This window comes from Schistocerca serialis, chromosome 2 (genome assembly GCF_023864345.2).
Source record: "Schistocerca serialis cubense isolate TAMUIC-IGC-003099 chromosome 2, iqSchSeri2.2, whole genome shotgun sequence".
Lineage (NCBI taxonomy): Eukaryota > Metazoa > Arthropoda > Insecta > Orthoptera > Acrididae > Schistocerca > Schistocerca serialis.
The window spans coordinates 414,397,116-414,409,467 of NC_064639.1; the positions used below are offsets into that span (position 1 = coordinate 414,397,116).

At 40.4% G+C, this 12,352-nt stretch overlaps 1 protein-coding gene across 1 annotated transcript in view; it reads right to left on the bottom strand.

Annotated features, from left to right (window-relative positions):
* The window catches only part of LOC126457258 (GRIP and coiled-coil domain-containing protein 2), a 188,905-nt gene that overhangs the window by 79,713 nt on the left and 96,840 nt on the right, over positions 1–12,352 (bottom strand). The window contains exon 11 of the mRNA XM_050093423.1: positions 4,540–4,753. Within this exon, the coding sequence (XP_049949380.1) occupies positions 4,540–4,753 (214 nt within the window). The remainder of the gene's footprint in view (positions 1–4,539; positions 4,754–12,352) is intronic.

Sequence of the window (12,352 nt, forward strand, 5' to 3'; positions counted from 1 at the left end):
ATGTTGAAAATGTAGACACAGCTGCTATGGGTCATCTCTTTTCCTTTGTTAGCAAGTAGATACACCATCACATTTGAGAGCTGTAGTAAAACTTTACATCATTTTAGAGACATGGTTCCACAAGAAATGGAATGTCCAGTACAATCATTTGCAAAAAGTGATTCCAATATTTCATCTCCAGACTTGAAAATGGAATATGGAACCATCAAACCGATCCACACCTCAATTTGAGTCTTCTCTGTATCTTTATAACTGGAGAGGAAGGATTCTTTAATTTATTCCTTTTGGCATGTACTGCAATCTCATCGAAAATCCCAGTGCTGAAAAACAAACATCATATTCCCTCTGGCTCATTACATAACGTCAGTTGGGGCCTAACAATAACCACAAACCAATTTTTACTATTTTTTGTGGTGTCTTCATAACACAAATGGGTGCTCTGACACTCCAAGTGAAACAGTTCAGTTCATAAACATTTCATCTTGGTATGGTAAGGTATGTCAGTTTTAGTGTCATCATTTCCCCTATTCTCGAGTGAGTCAATAGGTGATCTTCAGGAACATAAAAATCATCTGAATGATACACTTCTAATATCACCTATCCTGGTCCAAATCCCTGTACAATGAGAAAGATGGAAAATTCATGCAATAAATGTTCACAGTACTGCTTCTGATTTTGAACTCACTTTCTAGGTGAATTACAGCGCTGACAAACTTAGAGACTTAGCAATTCAGGTGTTAAAATATATATATTTCTTACATGAAATACAAAAAGAAATTAAAACACAGTAACCATCCAACCAATTAAACAAAGCTATTTATATCTGTTTGTAATAAATACCATCACAGCCGAATCACCAAAATAATCAGTTCAGAGTGAGTCAGGCCTCTCACGTAATACAGTTGCTAACAGATATCTATTTAGAGTGTATAATAAATATCTGAAATGTAATTAACCCATGATGTGCTGCTACATTGTCTGTGTGTGTGTGTGTGGGGGGGGGGGGGGGGGGGAGGGGGGGGGGGCACCGAGTCATTGTCACACTATTTACAAGGTGTACATATTACAGGCAAAGAATATGTGCTCCTTCTGTAATTAAGCGTTCAATTGGCTATACACACCAATTTAAGAATCATACTTGATGTTACCACACACTTCATTCAGCAAAATTGGAGCGAAAAAATATTAATAATCATTTACAGTTAGAAATGATGTGACACTGCGATATCAGAGATGGTCAGTACAATGGTTCAATGTATGATACAATGAACTGGAAAATCATTCTGTTGTAGGCTGTGGTTCAAATGGCTCCGAGCACTATGCGACTTAACTTCTGAGGTCATCAGTCCCCTAGAACGTAGAACTACTTAAACCTAACTAACCTAAGGATATCTCACACATCCATGCCCGAGGCAGGATTCGAATCTGCGACCGTAGAGGTCGTACGGTTCCAAGCTGTAGCGCCTAGAACCGCTCGGCCACCCAGGCCGGCTGTTGTAGGCTGCAATATGGGTGGTCCACATGCCTCAATGGCAACATAACAAACAGTATAACATGCTATCATACACTAGCATATGATGAGTGATCCAGAACAATCCATCCAACTAATGGCAGGTTTATTCATTAGTAAAGTTATAACAGTGACAAATATGTGCAGAATAACAGATATTATGACTGAATGACAAACAACGGACATTAAATAACTACAATGAATAAGAAGTGACAAGTCATTTGTTTCACAGACTAGTAAGAACATGTTGAAAATTGCTAAGAAAAGTTTGATCCTTAGTGAATTCTCTTTAGGTCTAATTTATGAAGAAGTTTAAAAGTCTCTATTAACTGCCTGCATCTTCTTTCACCCACTGCATTTATTGTGTCTATGTAATTGATTGCCTGGATCTTTTTACACTCACAGTATTTGTTTTGTCTTGTCAGGATAAAGACCAAGTGTATTTATTGCAGGACTCCAGAAATATTAGCACAAGGTGAGGGAGGCTGTGTGGATAACTGAGTATATGGTGGCAGCCTGAACTTGTGACACTCAGTGCCAGTGGAGGTTGCCAGAGCACAAACTACGTTTTTCAGAAATGAACTATTGTTCCACTTCTGATGAACTGTTAATTTATTCTTCTTTAGAATTATAGAGATTTTGATATTTAGGCACTTTCCTTGTTCTTTAAATGTTACATACCTGTAGCAGTTAAAACCTTAACCCTTTCACTTCTGTGGGTGTACCCCTGCTGCACACACTCTTGAGCGCTGCAACCATTGGTGTGTGTGTGTGTGTGTGATAGGAGAGGGTATGTCCTAACTTCTATGGCCCAAAAGAAAACTACAAACTGACAATTAAGTCATAGAACCAACTGACGAGATTTTTCAGTTACAACAACTGAAAACAATGACTAGATGGCCAGGAAAAAAAAAGAGTAAACAGAAGAGTAAAAATGGTCTGGAGAGACTTTAGCAAACTAAATAAGACTTTCAAAACTATGCATCAAAAACATCTTACAATATTACAATCATGACAGGTTTTCTGGTTTTACAGCGAAACATGGACTTTTGACGCAAAAAACAGTAAAAAACAGTTTTTCAGTGAGAAATGGAGATACATACAGTATGTTGGCAATTGCTTGGAGAGACAGGAAAATAGAAATGAATCAGAGCACAGCAGAGGGGTATACATAATTATTAATTATTACTATAACGGAAATGGAATTGCCAAGGGTAGCACATATAGCCTAAAAAATTGATGGCAGATAGATTTGTTACTGGATCCCAATACATCAATACATAAGGAAGTAACACAGAGGGGGGGCGGCAACAACCCCCCCCCCCCCCCCCCCAAAACAGGGGTACTACAGATGCATATTGCTGAAAACCAAAGCGCTGTGGAAGTCCATACAAGGCTTTTATCCAACAATGGATGTCAAATAGCTGCTGCTGTTGATATTATATGAATCACATTCAATTCACATGGAGAGGGGTCTTTGGGAATTGGAAAGAAGTTCAAGATGTACATTTTATTTGAATGCAATACAATAGAATCCCTGTGCTGTATTCTCACAAACCACCAATCCTTCCACCACACCCAAGAATCAACTATGAACTTGTACTCCTCCTTCCTAACCCAATATCTGACTCAAGATCCTTCCCACTGCTCTTAAAGTGGTGTTCAGTCACCCTGGGTCATCTGGGTCCTTTCTTCCATCACCAGCTTTTCTGAACTATGCAGATAGGAGTTATCCTAGAAACACATCCTTCACTTCCTTAGTGGTCCTGTCCTCAATTTCTGGTAAGCCACTGTTACCAAACCCTCCAAGCAACAGTTTCCCCTTCCTCTGTCCTGCCACTCCTCCTAATTCATGTCTGGAGGTCACCTTCAGTGTGCGCCACTCCCCACAGGCTCTGAAGAGCGTGCATTTCATGCCTAGACAGAGCACCTGCTATCTGTCCCACCCAGATTCCTGGCCAGTAGACCGGATGTCTCCTCTCAAGCTGCTATCCACCCTCCCCCAACCCCTCTACCTGTCTCCCACCTCTCTCACCTTCTGCCAACCCTGCCCTAACCTAGTTCATCCACTGGCACTGTGCATCCAGATGGCACCATGTAGGGGCGGAGGCATTTGTGTGTGTGTGTGTGTGTGTGTGTGTGTGTGTGAGTGGGTTTGTGCGTGCACAGGAATGTGTGTGTATTCTAGCTCAAAAAGCCTCCAAAATCTAGTGAGTTTTCTTTCTTTTTTGTATGCCCATCGGGAATTTAACATTTCTGTCTTTATTCCTAAAGTGAATTATAAGCACTCCACAAGCTCCAAGGTCTGAGTCTACATACGGTTTCACGTCTCTTGACACAAGCATATTTTGGAGCTTCCAGCAAACATATGAAAATAAACATCCCACCTATGCCACTGTGACTACTATTAAAACCATCCGCACCACTAGTCAACTCTTACAAAAGCAAAGCATCCATCACAAAAATAAGGGAAAGGCAGCCAGTTACCTATAGAGGACTGGTGTGTGGCACACAGAAACATACGATATAAAACACTTAACACTAGCTTTTGAGTTCCTGCTCTTTTTCTGCTAAGAGTACACACATTCACATTCGCAACCACACAGACATCTACACGTGTGTGCATGTTTGGGTGTTTGTATGGTTGCATGTGTGAATATGTGTACTTTTACTAAAATAAGAGCAAGAGCACAAAAGCCAGTGTTAAATGTTTTCTATTGTGTGTTTGTGTGTGCCATTCACCAGTGCTCTGTAGGCAAGTGGTTGCATTTCTCTATTTTATATATTTTTCCATCCAGGAATTTCCATTATTGGTACGCAAAGTATCTACAAATTACAATCGTTTGACAAGTGTGTCTGCACCTTGGCTTTCATTCAAGGTGAGTGTTAGTCTTTGCTCTCCATTATTACAATTTTGTTGATTAATTCATACAATATTTGCTCGAAGTGTGTGTGTGTGTGTGGGCACACACATGAGAGAGAGAGAGAGAGAGAGAGAGAGAGAGAGAGAGAGAGAGAAATACTGATACCTTATAACAAAGCACAAGTGTGTCCGTATGCAGCTTCTGGTTACGAAGCACTTCTGCATGTTGCAGAGCTGTATCACGTGCTTTCTCTTGTAACTGTTCTACTTGCTGTTGCAGAGTCGAAACTGTGCTTAAGAGTTCCTGAACTTGATCTGCAGTTCGTGCACGCTCCTGTCGGACTGATGACAGTTCTTGCTCCAATAAAGCTATCTCTGTGCTGTAAAACATTTTCAGAGCAATGAATTCTGAATGCACAAACAAGAATAAGCACATTTATTTAAACATAAAATTATGTTCTATCCAGCATAAATGATTGAAAACTCAATCTAAAATTAAAAGGTTTCAAATGTGGAATATGATGCAAAGGAGAGAGGGAGGAATAATAATTTGAAAGTGAGGTAATGAAAGCAATCTTGTTTCACACAAGATAAAATTCCCTCTCTTCTCAAGACGCAAAAGAAGTATGCTCTAACTTTGAAAGATTTGTCTGAAAAGTATGTGTTTACTGTGGGAGAAAGATTATACTTTTCCTGCTCTGAACATTTCACAAACTGATGAAATATTTCAAATGTCCAGTAGTAGCAAAAGTGTTTCCTAAGCTTTGATGAAATCCACATTGAAGGTCACTTGAGTTATGGTTCATCTAACAATCTGATACTCACTGTGTGGTCATAACAGAGAGTTCAGGGTTTAATGTCCCACTCACAACACAGTCATTAGAGACAGAGAACAAGATTATGAGTGAAATGTCTTAACCACTGCACCACTTTGTTTGGTCCAAGCTGGCAGTCTACACAATATTTTCAAATTGGAAGCAGCCAGTGTATTTTCCTGTCATAATGGCGAGCAACTTAATGCAGAAACCATCACAGAACTTGATTGAGCTGGGGTTCATATTGTAGCTGTTGCATGAGATATGGAAGCAAAAAATTCTAAAGTATGGAAACAACTTTGTGTGCCCATAATTATTGTACACTGCTCAAAACAATTAGGGGATCAGGTGAGATATCATACAGAATAAGACATATGGTAATGTATTTAATTCAGATATCGGTTACAATTGTAATCTGTGTGTGATATAGTATGATGTTTTGCTGTCTCAACCCTTTACGTGAGGTTTACATGGCATTTACATAGAGCGAGGCACCATGGGCTACCATAATAGTGAAAGAATCACTCGTTGTTCTTTAATATGGTGTGTTATCACCTCAGATGGCCAGTATGAAATCTGCTCATTATTTTTAAATACTTGAATTTAGCATATTTCGTGACAGTACTCACTTTTCCATGGATGTTTATAAGATGATATTTGACTTTTTTGTGTTGGCTTCAGTTGTCTAGTGAAAGTATGATTCCATACTGCTGTTTCGTCAGCTGCGGAAATGTCCTGGTTCTATGTGTTTGCCTCATTTTTGGTGCTTGAAATACCATTTTTCCGAATGTGCTTCCTTCTTAATATTTATATAAAAAAGTAGTAGAATAACTCATTTTCGCTGGTCACTTGCAAATTACTATAACGGGGACCTGTACATTGTTCCACTGTCACACACCTAGTGTTCACTGCCGACTGACTACGGTCAAAGACGACTCCAGCATCAAAGACATTTCACACAACACACAAGCTTCCACCTGTAACCAGTCTCTTCGAGATTATTCGTCACATCTACTAATATTAATCACTATGCTATCACTCTCGAACATATAAGCAAATTATTAGCATAAAATAAGGCAAATTACAACTCACAAAAAAATATTCTGACAAAAATATAAGAAAACATTTACAACCTCCCTCATTAGATTTGGTGTCGACAATGTTGTTGTTGTTGTTGTGGTCTTCAGTCCTGAGACTGGTTTGATGCAGCTCTCCATGCTACTCTATCCTGTGCAAGCTTCTTCATCTCCCAGTACCTACTGCAACCTACATCCTTCTGAATCTGCTTAGTGTATTCATCTCTTGGTCTCCCTCTACAAATTTTACCCTCCATGCTGCCCTCCAATACTAAATTGGTGATCCCTTGATGCCTCAGAACATTTCCTACCAACCGATCCCTTCTTCTGAACAAGTTGTGCCACAAACTTCTCTTCTCCCCAATCCTATTCAATACTTCCTCATTGGTCATGTGATCTACCCATCTAATCTTCAGCATTCTTCTGTAGCACCACATTTCGAAAGCTTCTATTCTCTTCTTGTCCAAACTATTTATCGTCCATGTTTCACTTCCATACATGGCTACACTCCATACAAATACTTACAGAAATGACTTCCTGACACTTAAATCTATACCCGATGTTAACAAATTTCTCTTCTCCAGAAACGCTTTCCTTGCCATTGACAGTCTACATATTATATCCTCTCTACTTCGACCATCATCAGTTATTTTGCTCCCCAAATAGCAAAACTCCTTTACTACTTTAAGTGTCTCATTTCCTAATCTAATTCCCTCAGCATCACCCAACTTAATTCGACTACATTCCATTATCCTCGTTTTGCTTTTGTTGATGTTCATCTTATATCCTCCTTTCAAGACACTGTCCATTTCATTCAACTGCTCTTCCAAGTCCTTTGCCGTCTCTGACAGAATTACAATGTCATCGGCGAACCTCAAAGTTTTTATTTCTTCTCCATGGATTTTAATACCTACTCAGAATTTTTCTTTTGTTTCCTTTACTGCTTGCTCAATATACAGATTGAACAACATTGGGAAGAGGCTACAACCCTGTCTTACTCCCTTCCCAACCACTGCTTCCCTTTCATGTCCCTCGACTCTTATAACTGCCATCTGGTTTCTGTACAAATTGTAAATAGCCTTTCGCTCCCTGTATTTTACCCCTGCCACCTTCAGAATTTGAAAGAGAGTATTCCAGTCAACATCGTCAAAAGCTTTCTCTAAGTCTACAAATGCTAGAAACGTAGGTTTGCCTTTCCTTAATGTTTCTTCTAAGATAAGTCGTAAGGTCAGTATTGCCTCACGTGTTCCAGTGTTTCTAAGGACCCAAACTGATCTTCCCCGAGGTTGGCTTCTACTAGCTTTTCCATTCGTCTGTAAAGAATTCGTGTTAGTATTTTGCAGCTGTGACTTATTAAACTGACAGTTCGGTAATTTTCACATCTTTCAACACCTGCTTTATTTGGGATTGGGATTAATATATTCCTCTTGAAGTCTGAGGGTATTTCGCCTGTTTCATACATCTTGCTCACCAGATGGTAGAGTTTTGTCAGGACTGGCTCTCCCAAGGCTGTCAGTAGTTCCAATGGAATGTTGTCTACTCTGGGGGCCTTGTTTCGACTTAGGTCTTTCAGTGCTCTGTCAAACTCTTCACGCAGTATCGTATCTCCCATTTCATCTTCATCTACATCCTCTTCCATTTCCATAATATTGTCCTCAAGTACATCGCCCTTGTATAGACCCTCTATCTACTCCCTCCACCTTTCTGCTTTCCCTTCTTTGCTTGGAACTGGGTTTCCATCTGAGCTCTTGATATTCATACAAGTGGCTCTCTTTTCTCCAAAGGTATCTTTTATTTTCCTGTAGGCAGTATCTATCTTACCCCTAGTGAGATAAGCCTCTACATCCTTACATTTGTCCTCTAGCTATCCCTGCTTGGCCATTTTGCACTTCCTGTCGATCTCATTTTTGAGACGTTTGTATTCCTTTTTGCCTGCTTCATTTACTGCATTTTTATATTTTCTCCTTTCATCAATTAAATTCAATATTTCTTCTGTTACCCAAGGATTTCTACTAGCCATCGTCTTTTTACCTACTTGATCCTCTGCTGCCTTCACTACTTCATCCCTCAGAGCTACCCATTCTTCTTCTACTGTATTTCTTTCCCCCATTCCTGTCAATTGTTCCCTTATACTCTCCCTGAAATTCTGTACAACCTCTGGTTCTTTCAGTTTATCCAGGTCCCATCTCCTTAAATTCCCACCTTTTTGCAGTTTCTTCAGTTTTAATCTACAGGTCATAACCAATAGATTGTGGTCAGAGTCCACATCTGCCCCTGGAAATGTCTTACAATTTAAAACCTGGTTCCTAAATCTCTGTCTTACCATTATATAATCTATCTGATACCTTTTAGTATCTCCAGGGTTCTTCCATGTATACAACCTTCTTTCATGATTCTTAAACTAAGTGTTAGCTATGATTATGTTGTGCTCTGTGCAAAATTCTACCAGGCGGCTTCCTCTTTCATTTCTTAGCCCCAATCCATATTCACCTACTACGTTTCCTTCTCTCCCTTTTCCTACACTCGAATTCCAGTCACCCATGACTATTAAATTTTCGTCTCCCTTCACTATCTGAATAATTTCTTTTATTTCATCATACATTTCTTCAATTTCTTCATCATCTGCAGAGCTAGTTGGCATATAAACTTGTACTACTGTAGTAGGTGTGGGCTTCGTATCTATCTTGGCCACAATAATGCGTTCACTATGCTGTTTGTAGTAGCTTACCCACATACCTATTTTCCTATTCATTATTAAACCTACTCCTGCTTTACCCCTATTTGATTTTGTGTTTATAACCCTGTAGTCACCTGACCAGAAGTCTTGTTCCTCCTGCCACCGAACTTCACTAATTCCCACTATATCTAACTTTAACCTATCCATTTCCCTTTTTAAATTTTCTAACCTACCTGCCCGATTAAGGGATCTGACATTCCACACTCCGATCTGTAGAACGCCAGTTTTCTTTCTCCTGATAACGACATCCTCTTGAGTAGTCCCCGCCCGGAGATCCGAATGGGGGACTATTTTACCTCCGGAATATTGTACCCAAGAGGACGCCATCATCATTTAATCATACACTAAAGCTGCATGCCCTTGGGAAAAATTACGGCTGTAGTTTCCCCTTGCTTTCAGCTGTTCGCAGTACCAGCACAGCAAGGCCGTTTTGGTTATTGTTACAAGGCCAGATCAGTCAATCATCCAGACTGTTGCCCTTGCAACTACTGAAAAGGCTGCTGCCCCTCTTCAGGAACCACACGTTTGTCTGGCCTCTCAACAGATACCCCTCCGTTGTGGTTGCACCTACGGTACGGCTATCTATATCGCTGAGGCACGCAAGCCTCCCCACCAACGGCAAGGTCCATGGTTCTTGGGGGGGGGGGGGGGGGGGGGTATCGACAAATCCGGTAGAAAATAACACGCGTCCCAGATCCATTACAAGTACAGCTGCACACCAGCGTGGCATAGACAGTATGAAGTTATCAATCAGCTCTTGAGGGATATTTGGCCATTCTTCCGTGAGCGCAACATCCATCTCTGTGACCGTTGTGGGAGGTGCTGGTCTGGTAGCAATGCTCTGCCAAGTGCATCCCAAACATGCTAGATCGGGTATAAGTTTGGTGAATAAGCTGGCCACTCCATTTGTTCAATTTCCTCAGCTTCAAGCATGTTGTCCTCCAGTGCAGCTCTGTTGGGACGAGAATCTTCGTCCACAAGAAGGAACCCATCTCCTATGGCACCAGCAAAGGGCACAACAAAAGGTCAAAGGAACTCATCTCTGTACCTCTGAGCAGTCAAAGCGCCATTCTGAATGGCACAGAGGTCTGTATATCCACCAATAGTGGCACCATTCGTCCACCACCATGATATGGTGATGTTTCCTGCAAATAAGCAAGATTGTTCCAAGTTCCATATTCTCTCCTGATGAGGGAATGACAATTGTCCTGCTGAACACAAAATCTTGACTCATCTGTGAACAACACCCGGCACCATTCGTTACAACTCCAATACTGATGTTCCGCCGCACAGTTTCTGTGGGCTAAACGGTGTCGTGGTTTTAATGGGACACACACCATAGGCTCCATGTGTAGAAGCCACATTCTCAAAGGTGATTTTGGACTTTTTGTGTTGATATTGCACATCTTGTTGCTGCCTGGAGGGTGTGTTGCTGCTGAGTTGCATTCAAACTCCTGTCTTGACGGGCTGTTAGCCGGAGATAATGATCATCTCTTGGTGATGTTACCCGTGGACGGCCTTAACCTTGCCTTCTACTAACGGTTCCAATTGTCTGAAATCATGTCCAGGTCCTGGAAATTACACTTTGGGATATTCCAACAGCTGCAGCCATCTCTCTCTGTGCCTGTCCCGCTTCCAACCGTCCTACGGCTCTCCATACCATAGCTTCAGGTTAAGTCACGTTGTTGTTGCATTGCACTACCTGCTCACTACACTACCTGAACCCAACTGCTTGTGTAATTTATTTGGTAGAGTAAACACAAGTCAACACCAACCCCTCTGTAGCAACTTCCCATTATTACCACTATCTCAGTGACCGTAAGGTTGCTATCTCCACTCCATATAAACTACAGAAAGATGTCGAACAATTTAGTTCATTCTGCGGATGACAACACTTCAGAACCTAGATATCTCAACCGAGCCCCTAATTGTTTTGACCAGTGTATCTATATCTCAAACACTAGAAAAACTAAAAGAAAGGATCATTTTCTACATGAAGAAATCGTTTTGTCTCATAGCATCATATTTACAACCACAGTAATTGGAAATCATATTCAGCACCAGAAAGTTTATCCATTGATCACGTAATACAGGGTGTTCCAGAATGCTTATCCTGATTCTACTATACATTAATGCCACATGTCTATGATATAGTGGTTTTTAGTGTGTTGACAAACTCATTAAGTTGCCATGATGGTATGTTTCAGTTCCTGAACTTGGCACTTGGAGTCCCACTATCAATTAAAATATAAAATGGTGCATCAGTTCAGGTAAAAGCAAAATGTGTTGTGTGGTTGTCTGAGGTGAAGTCTCAAACCATAGTGCACTGAAGGTTCAGAACAACTTATGAGAAATAGACTCAATATTTTTTTTAAAGTACAGGGACAGTTAAAAAGAAGAAAAGCTGTAGGTGATTTTCAACATCTGTACGGACTTGTCAAAAACACCTGAACGACCTTTACATGATCACCATCCAAATCGGTAAGACATGCATCATGTCAGCTCCAGTTACTGGAGATCCAATGTTATGTTTCAACTACATGGAGCACCATCTCACTGGAAAACGTGCATTTGGGAGTCATTACAGGAAGAAACTCCATATCAGTGGATTGGAAGGGATGACCCAATCCCACGGCCACCAAGATCATGTGATGATATCCCACTACATTTTTTTTCCTTTCGGCGATGATACCGAGACGTATGCCCCATCTGTAATGATATGCTCACATTTTATACACAAATCATTCAAAATGCAGAAGAAACTGTAACCTCTCAAATGCTACTAAACATGTGGGAAGTACTGTGTCTGTGTCAGTATTAATTATAGATTAGTGACCACTTTAAACCAGGGTAAACATTCAAAGACGCCCTGTTTATCAGAAGCTTACCCAAATGTCAGCGAACATGGATGTCATGACGGTTGCATAGTGATTATTCATATCGAAAAATGTATGCTGAGAAAATATTCTGAATGAAAGAATACTTTTTGAAGTAGAATGACATTTTAGATTAACTCGAAGTAGCTCTACGATGAGAGAGCTACAATGGTTACAATTTCAATCTCATAAGTCAAGAAAACTATTTGGAAATTTGTTCAAATGTACATGTAGGAAAAGAAACAGTCTCTTCCCATTTCAGGCAAAATTCCTTGCATTAATAAATTAATTTTTTGGACTTTCCACTAACGTGAAAAATGCCAATGCATTACCTGATGATGTGAGATGCTCTGTGCACACAACTCAGGACACTTAAAATATTTAGCAGGATACACTGGATTCAAGTGCAGAAACACCAACAGTTCTTTAGGAAATACTGCAGGAAAATGTCACATGGATGTAAAGTTAAGAGACT